This window comes from Blennius ocellaris, assembly GCF_963422515.1.
Source record: "Blennius ocellaris genome assembly, chromosome: 14".
NCBI classification, from domain to species: Eukaryota; Metazoa; Chordata; class Actinopteri; order Blenniiformes; family Blenniidae; genus Blennius; species Blennius ocellaris.
In genome coordinates this window covers 15,073,070-15,097,803 of record NC_137663.1, presented here as the reverse complement: position 1 = coordinate 15,097,803, position 24,734 = coordinate 15,073,070, and the positions used below count along the sequence as shown (strand labels likewise).

The window sequence follows — 24,734 nt, the reverse complement described above, 5'->3', positions numbered from 1 at the left end:
GAGAGTAAAAAAAAAGGTCTGTTCAGCCTGACAGCCATAATATGCAATTATCAGCGAGCTTTTGGGTCACAGCTGCAAAGGCCAGCTTTTACTTGGGAGTACAGCCAAAAAGCATTACCTACATTATAGCAGGCCTATTGTCGTACAGTAAAGCTCCAGGTCAAGTCCACAGAAAATTTTAGGACAATGTGTGGAGTCCCTTGTAATTGATTATAATACGAGAAGAGAATTCTCCAAACCATTCTTGGAGTGTATGCAAGGACACTCGAACTGAGGTGATGCAAGCCCACAATCTGCTCAAAGTTAACACACACACACACACACACACACACACACACACACACACACACACACACACACACACACACACACACACACACACACACACACACACACACACACACACACACACACACACACACACACCTTTTCTCTCACTTACCATGTGCAAGCTTGCCTATTTCTACCTTTAAAGAAAAAAAAAGCCATTTACAATGTGTTTTTTGTTTAATCAGCCAGGGCAACGAAAACATTTTTTCATGTTCACACTGATATTCTGCCAAGAAGTCAAATGGGTTTTGATGCTAAATTAATTTGTTACATCATAGGGCAATTTCTCATGCCTCTCTGTAGCTACTTTATTAAGATAAGATGACAGCGCATCTTCTCACAAGAATGGCTGACCTACTAGTATCTAAAATCTCTGGTCTGAAAATGTTGCACACAATCGTTAATGAAGGGAGTCATTAATGTCTGAAGTATCATTGTGTAGTAACTGGGAAACGAGATGCAAGATAGACATAAAAGAGACGGGACCTTTGCGCTTAATTTTCTGCCAAGTCAAATTAAAAAGAAGTCACACTTTTGAATACAGTACTCGCTTTCATTTCAAAGGCACCAAAAAAAAAAAAAAAATCAAAGTGAGCTCACAGTGTGTCCAGTTGGAGCAGTGTTATTTTAAAAGGCCTACCTGCATCATCAATCTATCCATTGTCTTATACGGTTCAGTGGCTTATCCCAGCTGACTATGGGGAAAGGCAGTCTCCTGTCACACGCATCTGATAATGCATAGAGAATTATGACTTTCGAGCAATTGGCTTGCAAAATGGATACAGATATGTAAAGAGTGCAGCCAACCTGATAACTAAATTACCATTGTTCTGTCCATCTTCTGTGCTGCTTTATCCAGTTAAGAATTTCAGGGTGCTGCAGTCAACCGGTTACACCCCAGACAAATCACCAGTCCATAATAGGAAAATAACCTAAAACTGAGAAACAGACAATCACACACATACTCACTTCCACACTGACTTGCAATTTAGTGGCACCAATTAACCTCATATGCTTTTTAGAGTGTGGGAGGAAACCAGACAAAAACAGCTACTAATCCAGCTAAACAGGGTGGATTACTGTATACTGCACAAGTTGCAGTCATGTCAGCTGTAATTTACCCAATGCACTTCTGCCAGTGTGGTTTTTTTTTTTTAATGTTCATATATGGAGCAACATACGTAGATCATTACAAGCCAACAGCAACATGGCCTGGTTTTTTGGAACGCTACCCAGCCGATGGTTCCCAAGGCACATGATGAAAATATGGCAATCATGTGATTGAGGAGGGAGGGAAATCAAAGCTGATATCAAAGCAATTCTCTTTCCCCATTTTTTCTCCCCCTAAACATCTCTTTTCCTTTATTAGGAATTTATGAATCGTAGTTGATGGAATTCAAGAGGCTGTTGCTCCTTTTCTTGTTTGGTTTCTGGAGAAATGGAAGTGGGGGGTGTCGCCACATTCTGAGCATCGCCGCTGCTCCTCCTTTCCAGAAGACATGCTGACACTCGTAAGCTCAGCTAAACAAGCAAATTAAATCTATTTTTGCCAGCGCGATGTGCAGCCAGCAACATGCAACCCACTGTCACATGCAGTGTCTTTTCAGATGGAAAGTGCACATCGTCTGCCAAGCCACCCAAGTCCCCCCAAAAAAAGAAGAAGTGAAAATGCATGTTTAATCAAGGTGTGAACTTAGGGGAAGAAATGTTTTGTGGGTAAAGCTGTATATCCTCCTTAGATAAGTGAAGTCTCTCCTACTATAGATGTGTAGCTGCTGAAGATTTGGAGGTTGACGGTTTTCACACGGGAGCCAACGACGGTCAAACTTGCATTATAAACATGTTAATAAGAGAGTGTTTCCGGTTGCTGCTTTGGCTTTGTGAAGTGAAAAAAATTTTCTTTTGAATCTGCTAGTTTTATTGTTCATACACATATCTATTGGCGGCGCCATTGTACATTGCAGGGCCTTCAGATTTTTCACTCCTTCTCCTCTCCTTGCACTGTTGAAGCTGGGCTTATTTTAGGTGTTGTCGCTTTGAGCCTAATGAAATCAACCAAACATCACAACTGCAGGCCATGCCTTTCAGTGGATGCTCGCATTATGAGTAATTAATCTGAAAGTGCTATGATTAATCCTGCTACTTTACCCCCTCGGGCGAGACTGGATGTCTGTGAAAAATCGTCTCTCACAAATCCTCCTGAGAACAAACATGCACATTTAGGTTTCTTAAGTCTTTAAAACGCTGTACACGTCTTCTCACATCATGTCATTCTTAAGTTTGCGAAAAACCTTTCGACTTGTGCTTTTTCAAGAAGAAAATTTAAGCACAGTTTTTTTTCTCTGTAGTATACATACTATGTAATATGCCATTTTATGCTAAAATAATGTGATTATGTAAATACTCACAGATCTGCCAAGGCTCTATAAGTGAGGAGAAAGGGTTTAAAATAGCCGGTAGAAAAAAATAAAAATGCAAATGAAAGATTTATTGATCTGCAACTGCAGAAATCACACATATACGACAGTTGTTCCGTTTAGAAAATCCCTCCAAGGTCAGAAAGAAATCACATCATAAATGTGCAGTTGATGTGTATAATATGACGCGCGTCGAGTTGTGGGTTAATGGGAGGAACTGAATGGTTTCTAACTTATTAAGCAGCCAAGGACAACACAAGGTTACAATCACGCGGCTTCCCTCTTCTTGTTGTCCAGATAGCATGGCTTTCATCATGTTGAGCAACCCTGAAGCACGTAAACTGATTAATGCAAGCCTTCCATTGTAGACAGCCCTCACCGAGATATCACTGGCTCGAAAGATGTTCACATGCTGGAGAACCTGACAGTCCAAGTCACTCGCTATAAATCATCCCACTCTAACTTCTGGTACATAGTGCTCATGGTTACTGGAAAGTGGAAGGCTGGTTTAATTTGGCTTGTGAATTTAAAGCAGACTTTTTTTTTCTTCTTTTTTGGTCATGGCTGCCCTCATGTTAGCTCTGTGGAACAGAAAATGGCTGAAGCTCTGAAATAAAATTGACTTTTCTGTTGGCGTCATCCGGGGATTATTCTCCATGCTTGTCAGTGTGTTTTCCGACCAAATAGTCATTACTGTATATATGTGTCTACGTGTTATCGGCAGGCAGAGCTCTGTTGTCCGCTTGTTTAATCTGGCTTGCACTTTTCAGCATTAGGCTTTACTGAGAAACATATAGAGGAGGATACACATAAAGGATTTAAATCTTCCTGTGACTCAGATTGGACAGATGTGTGGGGTTGGTGGGGGGGGGTGTCCACAGCTTCTTTCAATTTATTTATGTTCATAATACCAGTAGATGGATGTCTACACGCTGTTAGGGCACTTGCCATTCCAGAGTGTGATGCACTCATCCCTCCTCTGTTCTTTTTGTTCAATCAGCCTCGCTCCCCCCACCCCCCACGCCCCACCCCCTCCTCTGCTTGAGTAATGGCCTGCGTCGACTTCTTGTCACTATGAGAGGTGGTGCTGCATGGCTTGCCTGTGTCCTCCTGTTTCCATGTGTGTCCTTTCAACCGACCAGGCAATCCCAACTGATATCTCTATCGACCCTGATTTAGCTGATATCGCTGCAGTCTCCCTTCTTCTTCTTCTCCCTCCCTCCCCCTGCAATCTCTCCCTCCCTGTTTCTCCTGTCTTGGCTCTACGCCTCTCATCCCTCCCACCCCACTTTGTCTCTCTCTTTCGAATAATGTGTTCACCCTCTAAAGTGTCAATATATTCCAATTCATCTTCCCATCACACACACCCCCCACCCAAAAACGCGAGCAGCCCTGAAGCAGCCAGAATACCTCAGGATAAGGTCTGCATGGCTAAACAGCATGAGAGCAGGGGGCGACTGAGCTTGTATACAGATATGAGGTGAACACATCAGGCAGAAGGTTTTAGCATACATTGATTTGGAGGGTAAAATCAGCAAATGTATAGAAGTCCAGAGCTGGGGAAACGACAGGTTTTAAGATTGGATTTTGATGCTGCCGATTTCCTTAAAATAGAAAGCATAGCCTATAAGTTCCTGGTAGTGAGCTGCCTTACATCATTCTGACAGGTATTTGTGTTTCAATCGTTCATGCTTCTTGTAGCTCCTGAGTCTTTATGTTAGAAGCCCCGTCCATACCAATACCCTTGTGTTCATTCTGTACCAGCTCTGACAGCTCACCTAAATCAGGCTCCTCCTCTGCAGTATGATTCCTGCGTGTTACTGCCAGGACCTGAAAGCCAGTGCACTGTGAATCTCTAGCATGTATTTATCCACATAACCCATTTACTTGCCTCACTATTTCGCCGTGTGTTTGCGCCGAGGCTGCCTGTTTTCTCTCTCGTTGTCTCTTCCCGTGTCTCCCTCCCGCCTGCTTTTGCTCACCCACCCTTTCTCTACCCCCCCCCCCCCCCCCCCCCCCCCCTTCCTCACTCATTTGCTCACAGACTCTCTTTCTCAGACGCACACATGCACAGAAACACACACAGAGGCACATGCTGTGCCTCACCGGATCAGAGCCTCTGACTACAGTATGCTTTCAGAAGAGCTCCTTTATCTTGCATTCATTAGACCACAACTCTGAAGCTCGGTTATTTCTGCTGAGGTCCAGGCTGCCCTGGACTTTCGCGCATCCCGGATTCATTATGATACGACGGGGCTTCTTTTTTTCTTTTTTCTTTTTTTAATTAGCATAATTTTTTGCTGCAGCAGTCCAAGGCTACATCTCAGCCCCTGCCATCCGAGCCATCTGATGTGAGAGAGTCACCTGCCCTCCTCCGGAGGCAGACACATGCGGCTGTCACGTTAATCGTCCTCCGACAGAGGCAGTACAGCAGATCTGGACAAGGTAACCGGAGAGAATAAAGGAGGGAAAAAAAAGAAAAAAAAAGAAGGAGCAGCAGTGAGGGGGAATGCAGCAGTAGACTGTACTGCGTGAGACTGAGCAGGTGGTGCGTGAGGGAAGGATCTGACATTCATTTCAGATAGAAACACTCGGCTGCTGCGGCTGCATTGTGGTGGATCTCTGCCACACCACAGACTGCCATTCGTCGGATTTGCTGCGCCTGTGAGAGACTGAATGAGGAGCTGCTGAGAAATTATTTATTTATTTTCTGGATTTTCTCCTTTACCGCGCTGCTGCAGATACTGCCTCCCTCTCTCCCTTCTCCCTCTCTCTCTCTCTCTCCCTCTCTCTCTCCCGCTCTCTCTCTCCTTCTACCCCCTCCCTATCTCGGCTCTCTTCTCATTCCCTGGCGAAAGGGGAACAAAAGCGCTGGTTCCTGCATCACCCTTCATCGCTGCATTTTCACTTGCACGTATTCTTATCTGCTTGTGATTTTTTTTTTTTTTTTTTTTTTTTTTTTTTTTTTGCTTAATGAGATGATCCATTTTCCCACGGAAGCGTGTGTTATTTTCTACTGCGGTGGAGGTGCACTCTTCTTAGTGGGCAGGCTCAGCTGCCCTCGAGCTGTACCTGTGGGCGATGGAGACTCTTATCAGAATTCTTATCACATGAATCTCAGTCCTGCCACTTTCTATGCCTAAATATCATGGTCCAGCAACACGTCTGTTTGAAATTGCAGCTGGATTCGCCTCGATTCTTCATTTGGATGTGTATCTCTCCTGTATTTTGGATGCACCTGGATCACTTTTGGAAGAATGTGCTTTGGGATGGTTTTTAGAGAGATTTTACAAATGGATTTTCTTTGCAGTAAACATCTTTTCATGGCAAAATGTTAACCAAGATTAGGTAGTTGTTTTTTGTTTTTTTTTCCCCTTTCGGGTTTTTCTTCAATAACTGGATTCTGATCGTCTCTTTCAAAATTGATTTAGTCTTTTTTGTACATGCACAAAGGATATTTTTTTCACCATATACTAACTCCTTACCCAAATTGAGGGGTTAGGAGAGAAATGGGCCCCACTCACCAGTGAGATGCCCTGTTGTCTTAAAGCTGAGCTGCCAGAGGCCAAATCTTGGCCAAATTATCTATCCTGGGCCCATGTGGATGTAACATACATGGGGAGACTCTTTGCAACCACCTCTGTGCTTGGACAGTGGAGCCGCTGGTCACAGTACAGCTTAGGAATGGGCCTAACTTATTGCTCCAGACTAGCCTTTTGGTTCGCCTTGCTAACTGTACTGCCCATCCAGACTGGAACAGCACGTGTCTCCTCTAGTCTCAGCACCACGCACCATGTCCACCACTTCCACAACAGGCATGGTACTGTTCCTATTGCTATCAACAGGATGCCTTTTCTTACCAGAGGGGGCCATGGTAAGATATTTCCTTCCAAGATTGTTACTACTGTCTGCATTACTTTTTTTCTGATAATACAAGATACAGAAGTGTTAAGGTTTCTATATGGGCTCCTCGGCTTGTTGTTGCATGGCATGAATGTATTAGTGGGTTGTTGTTTTTTTTTAGGGTTTTTCTTTGGGCATTTTACAGCTTGAGTGGCTCCTGCTGTAGTTATTGGTGGCACAGTTGGTGGTTTTCTTGTGACAGCGAGTGGGATGATGGATCCTACACAAACTATGTATGTGCTGCAGCTTCTGTGCATCATTAAACTCCTTCATCTGCCCATTAGTATCAGTCTTCAATGCCCTTTCCCTGTGTTGCTGTCTGAAATGCTCCAGAATTGGTGCAGCTGTGTTTGTTGTATCACAAACACACATCAACAGTGTGATGAATCATCTTTGCAAATCTCCTTATCTTTCTCTACGAGGTTCTTGTTTATCTGAGTAGCATGAAGCAGCCAATGTAATAAGCCTTGTTTTTGTGACAAAGGTAATTGCAGCAGTTTCCTGCATACCGTCTCATCATAGTTTGCCTAAATCGCTTAAAATTTAAGACAATCATCACAATTTGTTGTGCTTGATCAACTGATCTCCATTGGATATTTGATAAGATATGCTTATAGCTTGCATTCACTGGAGGATTATAAAGCGTTGGCCCATCCTTTCCAATGTACGTCAAACTGGATACGCTATTTAAACTGGCTCCTTCAAAGCACTGACACTGGAGTAGTTTCTCTCTTATATCTCACTTTGAAATTTCTGTCCTAAGACTCACTTTTATGTCCTATAAAAAGAGAGCAGATAAATTTGTACTGTCTTTTTGGCAGCAGCGGTTGTGTCAGTTACAAAAGGGCTAAAAAGGTGATGAATTAGATCTGTGCTAATAAAGCTACTGTATATGATTCTGGACCAGGTGGGACAGGCACAGCACAGCTCGCAATCAAACAAGTCCGAGTGGGGGAAAAAACAAAACACTTTAAAGAATTCACTCATACATTTTCAAGTACCTGAATTGTAGATTGTATTGCATTGTGGGTTATTAGGATGTTAATGCTTTGGAGCAAGAAATTCAGTTTACTGCGACATAAATGATGCAGACAGCACTTTAGATTTCCAATGTCCACAGTCCCATAATGCACTATGTGAAATGTTCATGCAGATATTGGTCAACCTTTGTTGTCATAGTGAGCCATGGAAATATGAGGACAAGCCACACAGGCAACATAAAAGGCAAAGCAAACTTCGTACATGCTGCTGTCACAGATGCCAAAATAAAGTAAATTTCATTTTTAATCACTTAATCGAAAACAACAAGATGCAACACAATGGATGCATGTGTGTGTTTGTGTATGTGTGTGTTTCAAGGCTAGCCAAAGACTTCTGGAGGCCCCTGGGCTATTTGCTATTTATAGGCCACCTACCCTGCTGCAATGCCTCACATTCCTCATCCGAAGCACAGGTTATTGCATGTGGTGTTACATTATTCTTGTTACAGAGTAACAAGCGCAAATGATGGGAGTCTATCAATAGTGCCTCATCGAGGATATGGTAAATGGATTTCACACATACCGTGCTTTTTCACCGTGCAAGCAGTCCCCATAGCACTTTACACTGTTATTCACATTCACCCATTCACACACACATTCACACACCAATGGAGGTGGCTACCATGTAAAGCCCAACCCACTGGGAGCCTCGTTGGGGTTCAGTGTCTTGCTCAATGATTCTTCAACATGTGGACAGGTCGAGATGGGAATTGAACTGGCAGATGACTGGTTGGTAGAGATGATCAACCGAACCACAGTCGCCCTGGATGCAAGACATCATCAAGCACCAAACAAATTCAAAACTGGCTATTATTTGCAATCATCAGTAAGAAAATGTACTATATTGTGCATTTCACAATAACTGAAAACATGATTGATTCTAACAGTGGTCAAACCTGAGAGTTTATCAGAGGGGTGGCTTTGGCTCAGTAGGTTGCCTTTCTATAGCGTCATATACACTTTACCCCCTATAGTAGCGGTAACTCACATTAAAACGTATAGAGCACTTTGCCTCGAGGGAGCTCTGCCAAGAAGCCTTTATGACTGAAATCCAGCCTCTTTTCACTTTCCATAACAATATTCCTTTTGGCCCAATGCTTCAAAGGCAAACCTCACTTGTAATCAAGGAGGAATGATTGATTATTTCAGCGGCTGCAAGAGGAACAAATCTATGTGAACTGCCTCAACACTATTTTTTCATGATGCCATTTTTTAAATATACCCCAAGAGCAAATCAGAAAAGAATCCTTGTGCACTCAATGAAGACAGTTTCATCTGTCTTAAGTTCTAATGTTCATTCATGTTGGATTTTATTTGTATTATTATGTTAACAATGTTGCCAACTTCTTAAATTACAGCTGCCATTAGGAGACCATGAGCAGTAGAAGTAAAGTAATTTAAGATTTTTGCCAATAAAGGTAGACATCACTCATGTAGACAGATTGATGTCATTTATTGGAAAAAAGGTGAAACAATATTTTTGGTAAGCAAATAAAAAAAAAAAAATTCAACTTCAGTCGTAGAATTTATCAAAGAATCAGCCAACCGAGAAAAATCAACAAAGTGTTCTATGAAAATGCATTTTTTTTTAATATAGTTGTTGCACCTTTAAAAAAATAAATTAAAAAAGCAGCTCTTGTCTCAGCTCTAAAAAGTTAGCAAATTCACTTTAGCGCATTATGTATCCCAATCAAGATGTATTTTCTTTATCCCCTGCATTTCTACACAGTCTTTTATTTAGACAAACCTCAGATGAAACCTTGAGTTTCACATTTAAACCTCAAGTCATACCTCCCATACACACAGTCACAAAAACCTGCCGCATGGTTTCAATAAATAGTCGCACTAATTTCAGCTTTGTATCCATGTTAATATAATAAAATATATTATATATATATATATATATATATATATATATATATATATATATATTAATAAAAATATTTCCATGTGCTAAACAAATCATCTTACAAGATTGGATTACCTATTAAAAAGGAATTTTATTTGAAGAATGTTACCACCATGTTAACTAAAGCATATCTTCTGCAAGGAGAAGCCAAATCTTGAAGCCAGCTTGAAGAATATAATGTAACTAACATGCTTACTGTGTCCCACAGTTCATATTTTGACCCTGCAGTGCCTCGATAACTCAGAGATGTATTTATTTTTTTGTAACCACCCTCAATGAGTTTTGCTCCTTAAGCGCAGTGTGATTTCACAGCAGGTTTTATGCTGAAGTTTTCTTCTTCTTCTTCTTCTTCTTCTTCTTCTTCTTCTTCTTCTTCTTCTTCTTCTTCTTCTTCTTCTTCTTCTTCTTCTTCTTCTTCTTCTTCTTTTTTTTGAACTAACCACCTCACCACTACACTGCAAGAGAGCAAGACTGCACTACAACCCTCTGCGCCTGAAACCCAGTATGCTCTCAACTAAAATGCAAGCAAGATTGCACTGTAGCTGACCCTTCATCTTGCTCCCAACATGCCGGCACGTTGAACACACCGAGTAAAAATCTGCTGCACTTCATTCTCCAGGGCCCCCACGTTAGTGTAAGAACTGTCTGGCTGTGGCAAGGCAAAGAGCAGCTAATGCTTCCAGAGAGCTGTGTCGACTGGAGGCAATGGTTTTGGGAGCTTCTTACAATGATGATACCTTTGAGTCTGAAAGATTGAATACAACAGGAAGCAGGTTGATCCTTAGATCAACGCATTAGTCAAAACGACAAAAACATAATTGTCTGAAGGCTGACTGCAGTGAGATGCAACCCACTGTTTATTTGGTGTTATTTTGCTTCAGCAGCAGCAGAAAAGGAACAAAACAAAGGGACAGGGGCATCGGGAGGTCTGTTGAAGAGGGCTCAATTTCCTCCGGGTCACATATTACATTACCCTCAAGGATGATAGTGGAGCGCTTCTCCGTACACCTACACCGACAGACACACATACACACACCAGCGTGCCATAATAAAAAAAAAAAAAAACCCAAAGTGGAACAGCGATGGTTTTTCTCCACAGCTTGTATGTTTTGTTGTGCAAGCGAATTTTATTAGTCATAATGTGATGGTCATCAGCACCGGTGCTCTCGTCCTGAATACAAATACTTTGAATGCGCCGCACAAGTGGGTGAGGCAAGGGATCGAATGCAGTGGCAGACACGAGAGCTCGCGGTAGCCACTGCTCGGGCTCAGATCTGCAGCAAAGCATAACAAACGGCGGAATGAAAACGTGAACCGGTGAGAAAAATGAAGACACAAAAGAAGTGCAAGCTTCAAGGCTGTGTTCTTTGCAAAACGACCATGTCACACATAGTTTGCTTTTATACTCTACATGACTTCACGCACACTAGGAGCATTGGACGTTTTCTGAAAGGATTTGAATGACAACAAAGACGTGATGTTGCAGCGATGAAAATGGTCATTTGGAAGACTGCAGCAGAAAGTCCAACAAGGTCATTAGAAACAGAGACAGTGCCATCAACATTTGTTTATGTGCGCTCCACCACCGCTTTAACCGTGCTAGATATAATTGCTTTGTGTATGAGCGCAGATGGTTGGAAACAACACTGTCAAGCAAATAGGTTTGGAATAGAAATAAACCGCCAAGGAAAACTGAATATTACCAGCAAATGATCAACCTAAGGTATGCTGCTTTGAACAAAGGCAATCATGCTGGTAAATATTGAAAAGATGTGCGTTTATTCACGAGTCAGAGGGTACATCATAAGTCAACCTGTACCGCTGACAGACTTCATATTAGGTTTTCTGAAGTAAAGCAGAAATCTCACTGAGCCGCATTTTATGAAAATGTCATGAATCTACAGTTAAAAGATTTAATCGAAATGTTCTTACTGGTTTTACTATAAAACTGATCATAAACAACATGTCACTTTTTACAATGAATATTACCCGATGGCCACAGTTAGGTCTCATTATATCATGAGAATCCCCTTGTCTGGGAAAACTGATGAACCATATAGACGATATCTTAGTGGTTTTGATGAAATACAACAGAAGAGCTCGAACTAAAAGTGTGACTCGCCAATAATGATGTTTTCTGCTGTGAGATGAGTTTTAGATACCCCCCATAACCACTGTAACCCGACGACCAAGTCTGAATTTTGTAATTATTCAGTAAAACCATTTTTTAAATAATTATCTGAGGGTGTCTTCAAAGCTCTTCTGATCTCCTATTGTAATTCTCTTATTCCAAGGTTTTATTCAATTCCACGGAGGCTCCATCTCATCGTAAATATGCACGCATATTAGTATATGAATGTTTAAGGATCAGAAAACTCCTGTCATGGAGGGTACAAGGTCCTGTTTTCATTCAAGTAAGTGTCAAAGTCTTGCTTTGGTGACACCTGTGATTATTGTGTCCCAGCAAGTGTAGCTTAGCGCCACAGTAAACACTCCTCCAGCAGCTATTTTGGCAGAAATGCAGCAGAAATTAAGGCAACAATTGGTGTGTCTGTTTATATCCCAGTCAAACAAGCTCACATTGTTTGGTCTTGGAGACACATTTTTCATTCTTATTTAAGCAGCCCCGTGTCTCAGCCAGTGGCTTTTATTGTGAAGCAGCACCGAGAATAAAGGTGAAGTGTGCATTAGCAGTAATGCACGTGCACCACCTTTGATGCAGTGGAATTACAGACATTGAAACATTTTTCTTCCTCGCCAAAACCTGATACACAGTGCCCTCACAAAGCAATTTAACAATATAGTGTGAAAAATCATGTGTAGTGATAATAGCAGGTGATGCAGCTTAAAATGGGAGTTAAAGCCAAGGCGAGGAGCAGCCCACAGAGGTCTGGTGAGCTGGCTTCTTTTTTTTTATTCATTTTCAAACTGGTAGTTTTCAGCTTCAACCAACATTTATCATATTTTATGCAGCTCCCTCTGGATCCACTAAAGCTCCCCAAGACCCATAAACAGACTTTGATGTGGAAAAGTGGTGAAGTCTCCCTTTATGACAGTTCTGATGTTGCTTTTAGAGAAAGAGCAGCTATGAGTTGGTGTTTTGATTTAACTGAAATGTTTAAGGATTAGCGGTTGAAATGCGGCTCATTCAAGGTCAGTTCATTAGAGATCAATGACAGTTGAATTCATCACAAGTTGCCACAACCTAACGACCCTATTTAGTCATAGTGTGATGAAAAATTATTTTTCCACACTAATCTAGAAAACTGAATGTGAAGGCCACCACTGTGATGTAGGGAGGGAAAAGAAACCTTGAACATTGGATTGAATCTCCTGATGGGGAATGTCTTTGACTTTTGCAATAAAAACATTGACGCACTCGTGTCAAAGGAGCTTCACCATGAACCAAATCACCCGAAATTCAAATTTAAGAATGCTTCAATATTAATATAGAACAAGAGGTTGTTTGAGGTGCTCAGAGCTGCAGATATTCAATTTGAGGAGCGACTGTCTGGATACATCTTGCTGATAGGAGCAGGAATGGCAATTCGACCATAATGGAGCCGAGGCCTGCGTGCCCCAGCTGCACACGTCCTCATTTAAGATTCAGAGGATTTTCAGTCTGGCTCTGGGTTGATCAAATTTAATTGATTTGATTGATTTCATTCCTAAAGTCTGTGTTCACGGTACTAAATATGTGATGCCACCTTCTAACTTGAAAGCCATATTTTGTCTTCAAACCCGTATGTCCTCACTGTCAGGTTTTAGGCTGCACTATTCATTTTCATCATTTCGCAGAGATGCATTTAATAGACCATGGAAGAGTGTGCCTCAGATGCCATAAGTCAGATGACAAATTCAAACTTAATATTTCTCCATAACTCCCCATTTCTGCAAAACTGCTCACAGTTGAGAGATTTATGTAAGTTTATATTCCTCATGGAGGACCTTTGTTTTCCCAGCAAAGTGCCCTTGTTGCCCTTCACAAACTGCCTCAGCAGAATGTGCAGTATGTGATACCACCCTGTGGCCCTTTTGCGATTTAGAAATTGAACTGTTTCAATGTAAAACCTCAAGTCATGTACAGCATAAATAGATTTTGTTTATTTCTTATTCACTTTACATTGGCAGTGTTTATGAAAAAACTAAAAAACTGTACTGGAGCTAGAATTGGTCCAAACTGACAAATGTTAGTAACAACTAATAATGTAATAATTTTGGCTTTTTTAAATGTATTGAAGCTAATAATGTAATAACTTGTCAATAACACATTTGATCCATCATCATAATAACATGTTACCAATATCGTCATAGGTTTTTACATGATTAAAGTAGTATTTACAAAAAACAAAAACATCCGAGACAAATAATAGATGCAGCCCAGAATGTTCTAATATATAGATATGACTGCAATATTTGGTAATTACGCCTTTTTTGCAGGTTCCGTGCCATTTTATTATGAAAAATAGTTATAGTGGGTGGGATTTTATGTCTTCATAATCATTTATTACGTTGATGCTTTTTTTTTTTATGACACTATTGGCAAGTTATTTACGTCATTGGCTTTATTACATTCAGGATGGCCAACATTACTATGGCCAACACTATCACTGTTTATCATTTTATCCAATTTAAGTTAGCGGCGCACTGGATCCAGTCCCAGTTGATACTGTATGAAGGCAGGATTCATCCTGGACCTTCATCATAGGGCACACAGAGAAGCAGAAAGTCTCTCGTCACACTCACATTCACACCGATGGGTAATTTAGAGTTAACAAATTAACCCGAAACGAAAATTGGAGTATATGGAGAAAACCACACCTGAGAGCATATGAAGGCCCCCGGCCCAAACCGGACTCATACCGATTACCTCTGAGTTGGAATTGAACCACTACAGCGACATGCAGCCACAAATACTACTTAACAACCAACCAAACGTCGATCGATGCATTTTATGTGCCACTTTAACCTGTTCAGGTTCGCTCTGGTGAAGGCAGGGTCCATCACTGATCAACCAAACATCAAAGAAAGGAAGAAGGAAAAAGAAAACGTGTACAGAATATCTCAACACAAATTGCGACGAGAACATGAGTAGTTTACTATTTATTCCACTGTTGTAGGTTTGTAATGTACAGCTGATAGTAGGTGTCATTCGTATGAATCACAAATATTTCTGCCTTTATAAAAGTCATGATTAGAAGTATAATGAGGGGTAACACTCGCTCACTCAGGCCACAAGAATTCAGGATGACAGCAAGCTCAGGGGGTGTATTTTTTTTTCTTTTTTCTTTTTTAAAAACCTTTTCATTCCTAAACTGTTACATGTGATGCAAATTACTGCCAGCATCTTAGCGTATTTTGCAAGTCCTATGAGCACATCGCCTCGTCGCTTGTTTATTCAGCTGGCCAAGAGCGCAAATGAAAAGGACAGGATGTCTGAGTGGGTAGCGTGCGTCTTGGCACAAACAAGCAATCCATACTGTTATATTTGTTGTGTGAAGATCCATTAAGACTTGACAGCCATTCATGGTGGCTTTATAGAAATTTAGGAGCTTCGCTGACACTGATACAACGCCTTTGAATAGCAAGTGAATCTGACGCTAAGTTGTTGACCTCCGTAATGATTTCAGTTTATTTTCCAGCAGGTACGTCGTACCCTCCCACCTTTACAATATCCACATCCAATATGCAAGCACCATGCGCATTACAATGCCCGCGCACGATATAATTAATTATGAGGGTTTCGCGAATAATGATGTGATGTACGCGGCACATTTTTGCAGTTGATAATCTCAGAGGGAGCCTTATTATCCCAGCGCAGATGTATTGTACAGCCATGAGAGAAGAGCAGAGAGCTCCCGCGAGAGAGTTGGCAGAGGGGGAGCGGAGAGCCGCTTTAAAGGGAGCAAACTGTGATGTTTATAGTAATAATCTTAACAAGACTGATTTACTGCCTTCTTTATTTGATGCGGGTCTGCCACTGAAAAAAGGAAGATAGGAGGAGACGAACCAGTGTGACAGAAAGGTGTGATGAAATGCTTTAATGTTATGACTAATGCAGGAGTTATGGCTGCCTTTAGACAGATGCTTCCATGTTTTCCTGCAGGTGCATTAATATTCCACATTTCCACATGACGCGCATAAAAGAGGGCGAATGTTACGCTTCTTCACCCTTCAATTTCCTCTGTCTCGACTCGTATTACCAGCTCGTCTCAAATTTACAGTCTTGTCTCAAATAAATATCTGAGTTATTTCAAAATGTATTTTTTTTTTTTTTTAAATATGTCCAGTCAGGCCTTGAATAAATTATTGCTTTTCCAGATTTGATTAGATATTTTCCAGTCAATTCTTTCTTGCCTCTGATCTGCAATGTTTGATACATTAATTCATATTTAGGCTGGAATTATCACGTCTGTTACCCCAAGAGTGATTTTTACCGAAATGCTGATAAAAGATGTATCTCACACATTTGAATTGCATATATAACCCACTTAATCTGGCATACCTTATTTTTCCACATACTAAGTGATCCAATTAGGGTGTTTCTGGTTTAAAATAATTTGGTTAATAAGCTTAAGCTTATCAAGACGTTCTCAGAATTAGCATAAATTAACAACAACTGATATGACCTGCCATCGGCATCATTTATCATTCAAAGTGGAGGAAGCAACTGGCCGCGGCAGCCACTGAGGATAAGCGGCAAACTCCGTGTTTTATGGGTTTGGTGATTAGCATCACAGCAGATATAATCAGTGAATTTTGCCAGCCGATTTGTCTGAAGTCAGATTCACTTACTTGTGCATCCAAATAGTTTTGACCATTTCTCTTGAAATTGAGCTGCGCTGCAACACGAGCATGCTGAGGTGCAGTTAAGTGCAGCAGAAAAAAAAAGAAGGATTGGACTTTTATCTGTTTTCTTTCAGCCAATACTGAAGAAAAAAACACTCTGAGATGTTGGGGCCAACACCACTTTCAAGAATCAACAGGGGTCACTGCTAATTACAGTGCAGGTCATTTGAATTTCTCCAGCTTTGCTGAAGGTGATATAAGGTTAGAGGAATCAGGAAATCTGCAAATCAGTAAAAGCACTCCATACTTGAAACATATTCTTTTGATTTTTTTTTTACTAATTCACATTGCTGAAACCTCATAGTAGCTGCATCTAGATTTTCACTCAGATGCAGTGACAATTTGATCCCCCATCACTTGCAGCAACATCAAATATGAAAGCGAATTTGTTTTCTGCACTCAGCAATGGCAGTGAACAATAGTTTATTTTATTATTTTATTTAGAACGACTTCTGGAATAGACATGCCAGCATTATTTCAACAAAGCAGAAAAACATGAAGCTTAGATGAGAAAGCATAATCTTCTAACTTCAAAGATTTTGTTTCTCATAATGGTGGTTTTAATAGGGAAACGTTAATGTTCTTTATAAAAACATTAACGTGATAGTAGATGTTATTGGTGTTGTTATATAAGATAACATGTCTTTGAATTAAAGCATTATTGCGAATGTTTGATATCCAACAAATCATAAGCACCAATCTGAACGATGAATTTGGACAAAAGCATAAACAACAAGACATAAAAGGATGTTCAGGATTCTCACTTTCATATATATTTCGAAATAGTGACCTTATTGAGGATTGTACAATGTTGTTGTGGTTTCCACTTATGCCTCATAATGGGAATATCAAGGATCTATGAATGGATGGATGGATGGATGGATGGAACATGATGCAAACATCCTTAACATGACTGAAAACTACATTCTACATACATTCAGTTCAATAAATTCAAAATGCATTCATAAAATCCATAGGCGTTATGGTTTAATTATGCAGCATTTTGGCCTTCAAAAAATGTGGTGCTTCATGTTTGATTACTGTTGGGCAGCTACATTATGATTTTATAAAAGAGTAAATATTGTTGAATGCAGAGCTGTTACAATACATTTGATTGTACATGGTTGTATATTCATGTGCTTCATAATGCCAAAGGCATACATAAAAAAGATATTAAACTATTTTTTTTAATGATTAGAAATTTGATCCTCAATTGCAAGAAGCAGAGGAAGCTTTTATCCACAATTCTGCACATGAAAGTGATTTCTTGGAGAAAGAATAAAGACAGACCAGGAGGTCAGATGAAGATAAAACTAATTAAAAGAAAGAAACCAATATGAAAATTAAAAAAAAAAAAAAAAAACGAATTGAAACTCTTCAATATAGCTCATGTAAATGACTCACTGCTGAGTGCAAATCTCAGACATTAATTAAGATTAAAAAGAATGTTTTTGTTTGAAACAGCAGCTGTTCAAAGACCTGTCCTTTCAATTAAACCCAGCGGCTGTACAAGATGTCTTTGAGTCTATGGATTAGGCGTTTAATGTAAGGAAGCCTAATGTTAAGAAACGAACCACTGATAGTCATTATCAATTGAAATCCTGTAAGGAGAATTTCCATTACGGAGGAGGAGATTTTCTCTACGGCGGAAATTGAAGCTACAGTTTTGTGACAAGTGTTTCCCTGTACTTGGATACCCATATCTGGGGCGATTTGGTTATTTGAAAATTCCAGTCATAAAAACAACACTTAGGTTTCAGGTGTTAGAACAAACCTATAATAACATGAATTTGTGGAGCACTATCAAAGGTAATTGTTGTCTCTGTTGAGCCATGTAGCAGGATGACTGCACATCTGTCATGGCATTGTGATTATACCTCTCTCTCGCTCTCTCTCTCTTCAGGTAACACCTGAAATCCTAACTTTTGTTTTTTTTCCCTCGTCCTGTTTGGCAGCTTAGGGCAACAATATTATGTGATTGGAAGCCTTCCAGTCTCGGAACACTTTATGCTCTTACAACTGGAAGAGACTTGGAATCTCCTCCTGTTGTTGAAATCCTAACTTTGTATTTAACACTAAATTTAAATGGCTTACATAACGTGTTACTACTCTGGTTTGAATGTCCTCATGTGAATGTGATTTTTTTTCTTTTTTTCAAAAGTAGAAATTGGTGTTGTGTGGCTTGTGAGAGGTTGGATATGTATCATCTTGTAACGTGCAGAAGGGTCTGATTTACAAGATGAGCAGCAAAAGGATTTAATCTCGAACTTGCATGGATTTTCTCAGGTATTTTTTGCAATTCAAGCAATACTTATAAATGGCAAATTAACATCAATGTGCTTCATTTATCTCAAGGAGACAGGAAGGATTCTGAGAGAAGAGAAATAGCTTGATGTGTGACAGGCGCTAAAGCAGGCTCTGTTGCTTTGCCATGCACCTGCTACATACTGTATGAGCAGATGGATACATTTTAATCAGGTTTAGATCAATGGCAGTTATTAAAAATTAATTGCTTACTGATTCATGTTTCTTGTGGAAGTAAATTAGACAGTGAATCTGGTCCTTAAGCATCCCATATAGCATGAGGGATTGTTAAAAAAAAAAAATCAATATATAAAAAGATTGAAGAATTTCATACCGAGACAGGCTTCCATGTCTATTAGAAACAGGAGAGGAACAAGGGTTAGAACATGTTGACAATTCAGTGCACACTCAAGTGCATACTTGAAATTAGCCGGTCAAATGCTGTAATAATTGCAGGCCGTATTTGATGATGGGATTCATTAAGCTGGATGAGCAGACTGAGTGAATGAGAAGGACTGTAAGCAATACATTTTTCAGTGATTCTGGAGGACATGAAACTCTTGAGGAAACATGCATCATGAGCTCATTACTCTGTCAAGAATAACAACACTGCTGCGGTTTACAGTGTGTCGTGTAAAACCCAGTTGACTACCTCACAAATGCAAATCTGTAGATTTAATCTATTCGTCCCATCTCCTGGATTATGTTCCCACTCTTTCTGCGTTCTGTGAAATCAGTGCAGGGCAAAGCTTCAGCCTCTATTTTTGAATTTCTATTGGGTTTGACTCAGGCTCTGCCTTTTCAGTGCCATGCAGCCTAAATTCTGTGTGATTCAGAATATAAAAGATCTAAAAGATAATTACTGCAACACTCAACTGCTGCTATTTATATACATACATCTGTGACTGTAAAGCTTTATTTTACTTTGTAAAATGAGGCTTCTTTTTTTTTCAACTGAGATTTTAGAGGGAAGCAGGCATCTTTGAGAAATATCTTCTTCCTGCTTTGAATTAGCTTTTCATTACCTGCTGTACGATGCTACAAAAGAGAACGTGAGTGTGCAGAGTGGCTGAGTACAGGAGACTGAGTTGTTAAGAGAGAGGAAGCAGATGCTTGTCTTTATAATGGACATGTTACAAAATAGAAATAAGGATAATAAATATTAGGATGCTTATCTCTGACAGCTTCCTGAAACTTCATTTAGTGGCTTTTTAAAGACAGCGAAAAAGAGTGTAATCATGTTATTTGTATTTGATTAAAAAAAGATGACACATATGTGACTTTGGTCATCTTTTTTTAATCAAATACAAATAACATGATTATACTCTTTTTCGCTGTATGAAACATCTTTCATAGCTTTAGGGAATCTCAGATTAATTTTTTGAACATCTTTACATGGAAGCATTGTTCCCTAAAGATATGAAAAATGTTTCTTCTCCAACTTTTTAACACTGGCGAAGACTGTAAAATCTAAAGTATTCATTTGCACAGAAGTTGTATATGACTTTTTGGGGATTCACTAGGTGTGTGTTTGAAAATGCACATGCTGTAACTAGCAAAGCGTAAAACACAATGTTGGAGTGAGAATGGTGAAGCAGGAACGATTACTATTCATGATTCTGGCCGATTGTAAAATCCTCTGCATGTTGTGTCTTCCTCAGTGTCCAGCAGCAGTCTACTGAACTATGAGTTTAATACGACTAAAAATGCTAGTTACAGTCAAAGATAAGATATTTCCGACTGACTACTTGTGTTCCCTCCTTCCTCTGTTTCAGCTGGGACGACATACATCTTTGGGAAGGGAGGGGCTCTCATCACATTCACCTGGGCCCCCAACGAGCGGCCGAGCACCCGCGCCGACCGGTTGGCCGTGGGCTTCAGCACGCAGCAGAAGGACGCCATCCTGGTGCGAGTGGAGAGCACCCACGGGCTCGGAGACTACCTTCAGCTGCACATAGTAAGCACGGCAGTGTTGTGGCGCTTTGAGGGGCGAATGTCACACATCAAAATGGGGAAATTTGTGGGTTATCATACTGCAGAAATCAATTAAAAGAAGAAAGAAAACAGGGGATTAAAAATGTTGCGGTTAGTCATGTGACCTCCGGCAATGCTGTGAATATTTGTGCACAGTCCCATTCTGATTCATAAATCTTGCATAAGAAAACGTGATGTATAAACAATACATGTAAAAATCGATTATGTCCAAAGAGTTTGAGATATTTATCCGCTCTATATAATTCAATTTCTTCTGTAAGCCAGCAGATTTATGCCATCTGTATCTGTAAGCTCAAAATGATGCTCTCTGTATTTCAAAACAGACATTACCGCCTGATGAATAGCTTGCAAATTAACCTTAACAGCATTGGTGGTCATCCGTAATATGTTTTTTAATGTAACACTCTGAGTACAGCTAAAATGAAGCGTCGTGTTTGTGATCGTAATGACTCACTACCTGCTTGATCTCATAAAAATCAGGTCAGGGTGAAGTGGCAAACGAAATGGAACGGTGCATCAAACACTGGATGAAAAGAAACATATATGAGTTTTAATCTTAATTCATTGTATGGTTTCAGTAGCTGACATTCATGGGTGATTAGCATGTGCCTGGGTTTTTTGTTTTGTAAATCGAAGCTGAGGCTATAAGTGGAAAATACACGTTTCCCATCAGCAAAGCCTCCAGACACAACAAATATTTTATACTCTGATGGTTTTTATTCAAATATATGCATGGCAATGTATTTGTACAAAAACAATCTCATATTTGCACCAAACAGCTGACAGAGATGTAATGCTGCAGTCTATATAAAATGAATTCAACTGAACCTCTTAGGTCTATTTTTAAAATTGACTTCTAACCAGAATATGCCATTATTATAGCTTGGCTCAAAAGCGTCACAGCTTGTGTGATTCACTGATTAGTACCATCTGAGTCCAAATATTGAGATAAAACAGGAACAAATGAATTACGGCCACATGTATTGAACCCGGGTACACATCAGTAGATTGAGAGATGTTTTCTGGCGTCTGTTGGCGGAAACCAAGTTACTTCCTCGGCAGCTGCCAGAAACGGCGTCTTTTCTGGGGGGAAATCAGCCTTTTTAGTATGTAGCCACAGGCCAGGTGTGCCATGATGGAAACCAGAGGGGAGATCTGTCAAACGTCTGTGAGGGGTGTAATAATTAAAATCACATCTGTTGTCAAAACAAAGGGCAAAAATCAGAATTGCAGCAACACCCGCGTGAGCAAACATTTTGTTGTACCCACCCAGATATGGTTACTGAAAAGCACAGATCTAAAGAAAAGCTGGTTTCAAATCCACAATACAATTTTTCTTCAAAGGTTCAGAGTTGTTATAATTGGAGAGGATGCAAGACACGAGGTATTACATTGACTCATAAGTGACATTTTAAGTCATCTAAGTCATCTTAACTCATTGAGTTACATATGGGATTAATCAAATTATCATGCTGGTGTTTTATAGTTTCCTATATTCTTAATATTGTGTGATATTTATGTTTTCCTGATGTGTCTCTCACCTACTATACCTGCTCTGTCTAAAAAGTCTCCCCTGAATGTCCTTATTTAAATTGTATTTCACGTTTTTAAAAGTATGAAACTGACCTTGCCTTCCTTGGACTGTTGCGAGTAAACACTGCCTCCATGTAAAACCAGCTAAAAAGATGGGGGGGGGGGGGGTTCAGCATCTGCCAAGACTTGCATCCAGACAGATTGCTTGGTCTGACATCCTATTACTGCTCAGTGGAGGGGAATCCAAAAGAGTTCACAGGGTGGTGAGGTTGTCTTTTTTAGTTTCTCAACTGCACTTCATGATATCACACCTTCTTGTCCTCCAGAGCCACTTAAGTTGTCATTCCTTGCAATTTATGACTGTTTACTTTCAGTTCCATATTTTATGTCTTCGGTGAAAAGGACGAAGACTTGAGAAAACTAGGTGAAGACAGAGAGGAGCGGCAGGGCATAACAGCGGCCTAAAGGGAGAGTTGATAATGGCAAAAGAAACAAATGATATATGACTTTTTATGGCCTGCGGGGATTTACGTGTTTCAGATGGGGTACCTTAGAATACATTTTTTTTTTTTTTTTTTCTTTTCAAAACTGCAATAGCGTGAATAAATGCAGTGGAAATTCAGAACTACTGAAAATATCTCAATCAAAATGGTTGCGTGGTTACCCTGAATATGGCACGTACAGCAGCTTCAAAGACTGATTATCTGTGAACAAGAAAGCAAACCATCATCATATTCCCTCGAGGGCACATTAGATGGGCTAATGCTAGTTTCAAATGGTCATGTTTTTAATGAGTGACTAAAGATTTTTTTTTTTTTTGAAAGAAAAACAGAATTCATTCATTATGCAAAGTGATGGCAATTACACACGATGAGGAAGTGCTCCTGTATCACATAGCTTGAAACCACAGGAGAAAGGAAGATAGAATCAGTCACAAGATGAGATACCAAAAATGGCTTTCTTTTTTAGGCATTTTGATAATGCGTCAATCAGACATTGAGTCCAATGAGTGGGCTTCTGAATAGGAATGCCTATTATTAATTTATATCCGTTCTTTTTCCATGTGTGGTTGGAAATACTTTCGACAGAACCCATAGATGTTTATATCTCCTGGGGGCACTTTTCAAAATGCAAAACCTGCCTTTTCACTCAGCACCGCTCTGTGCGTGTGCGTGTGCGTGTGTGTGTGTGTGTGTGTGTGTGTGTGTGTGTGTGTGCACCATATTTGAACATTTTAAATGAATGATTAGTTTGCAGGGCTGCACGATGTAGTGGTTTGCACTCGGATGGATGGATGGATGGATGGATGGATGGATGGATGGATGGATGGATGGATGGATGGATGGAACATGATGCAAACATCTTTAACATGACTGAAAACTACATTCTACATACATTCAATTCAATAAATTCAAAATACATTCATAAAATCCATAGGCGTTATGGTTGAATCATTCAGCATTTTGGCCTTCAAAAAATGTGGTGCTTCATGTTTGATTACTGTTGGACAGCTACATTATGATTTTATAAAAGAGTAGATGGATGGATGAATGGATCAAATCATGCATGCGTTTTGGGTTATGAAATGCCCTAACAGTATTATTACAAAATTAAGGGGTTGTTAGATTTTACATTGTACATTTCTGTGTAAATGTAGATATTATTGTCACAAGTTAATTTAATCCATTTTAAACAAAATAGATCATCTTGCAGGGAATATTCTGGAGTTAAGTATAATCATATTTGGAGCAGTTAAAAGGTTCTGACTTATTTTCATCATGGAAGTATAAAGGACAGTCACTTTCAACCACTATTCTATTCACTGCATTTCATGTTGGCTATAAGCATCTGTCACTAGACTAGTAAAAAGACATTTCATCATTCTTGTGGGAATAAAGGGATAAAACCTCTCTGAATTCTCTTCAGTCCAGCCTTTGTGGGGCATTCCCCAGCAGAAGAGCCTCAGACTGCATAGAGAAGGACAAACTGCTGGTGACAAACTGAGACGGACAGATATCCTGGTGTCTTTAAAAGAATCATGATCTGTCCACTCTGTGCATTCTTTATTAATGTACCCGGTGGTGGTAATGTCTCCTCACAAACGAATTATCACTACCACAATCTTTGAAAGTTTCCTTTTCCGTCTAATCAAACATAAATCTTCATACTAATACATCATTATATTAATCAATCCTTCTCCTTCAAATTGAATTAAAGTAGGCTGCAGCTGAGTTGACGAAATGAGATCCCACCTGAATCGTCCATCAGCGCGGTGTGGACACAGCTCGGTGGGAGACTTCAGAGCTTTTCTCGCAGATATACTTCATACCCACACACATGAGCTTTATGTCGCCTTTTGCAGCTAAAAATAAAGGATGAAAGGTGAACTGGAAAGACGGAGCCCTTTGTTTACTCCACGACGGTGCAGCAGGGCTGCTTTGACAGGTGTCAAAA

General features: G+C 40.0%; 1 protein-coding gene across 1 annotated transcript in view; it reads left to right on the top strand.

Annotated features, from left to right (window-relative positions):
* Positions 1-24,734, top strand: part of nrxn2a (neurexin 2a) — a gene marked incomplete at both ends in the record, with an annotated part of 96,586 nt that overhangs the window by 58,467 nt on the left and 13,385 nt on the right. Inside the window, one exon of the mRNA XM_080509455.1 lies at positions 20,528-20,709. Coding sequence (XP_080365581.1) covers positions 20,528-20,709 — 182 coding nt within the window. The remainder of the gene's footprint in view (positions 1-20,527; positions 20,710-24,734) is intronic.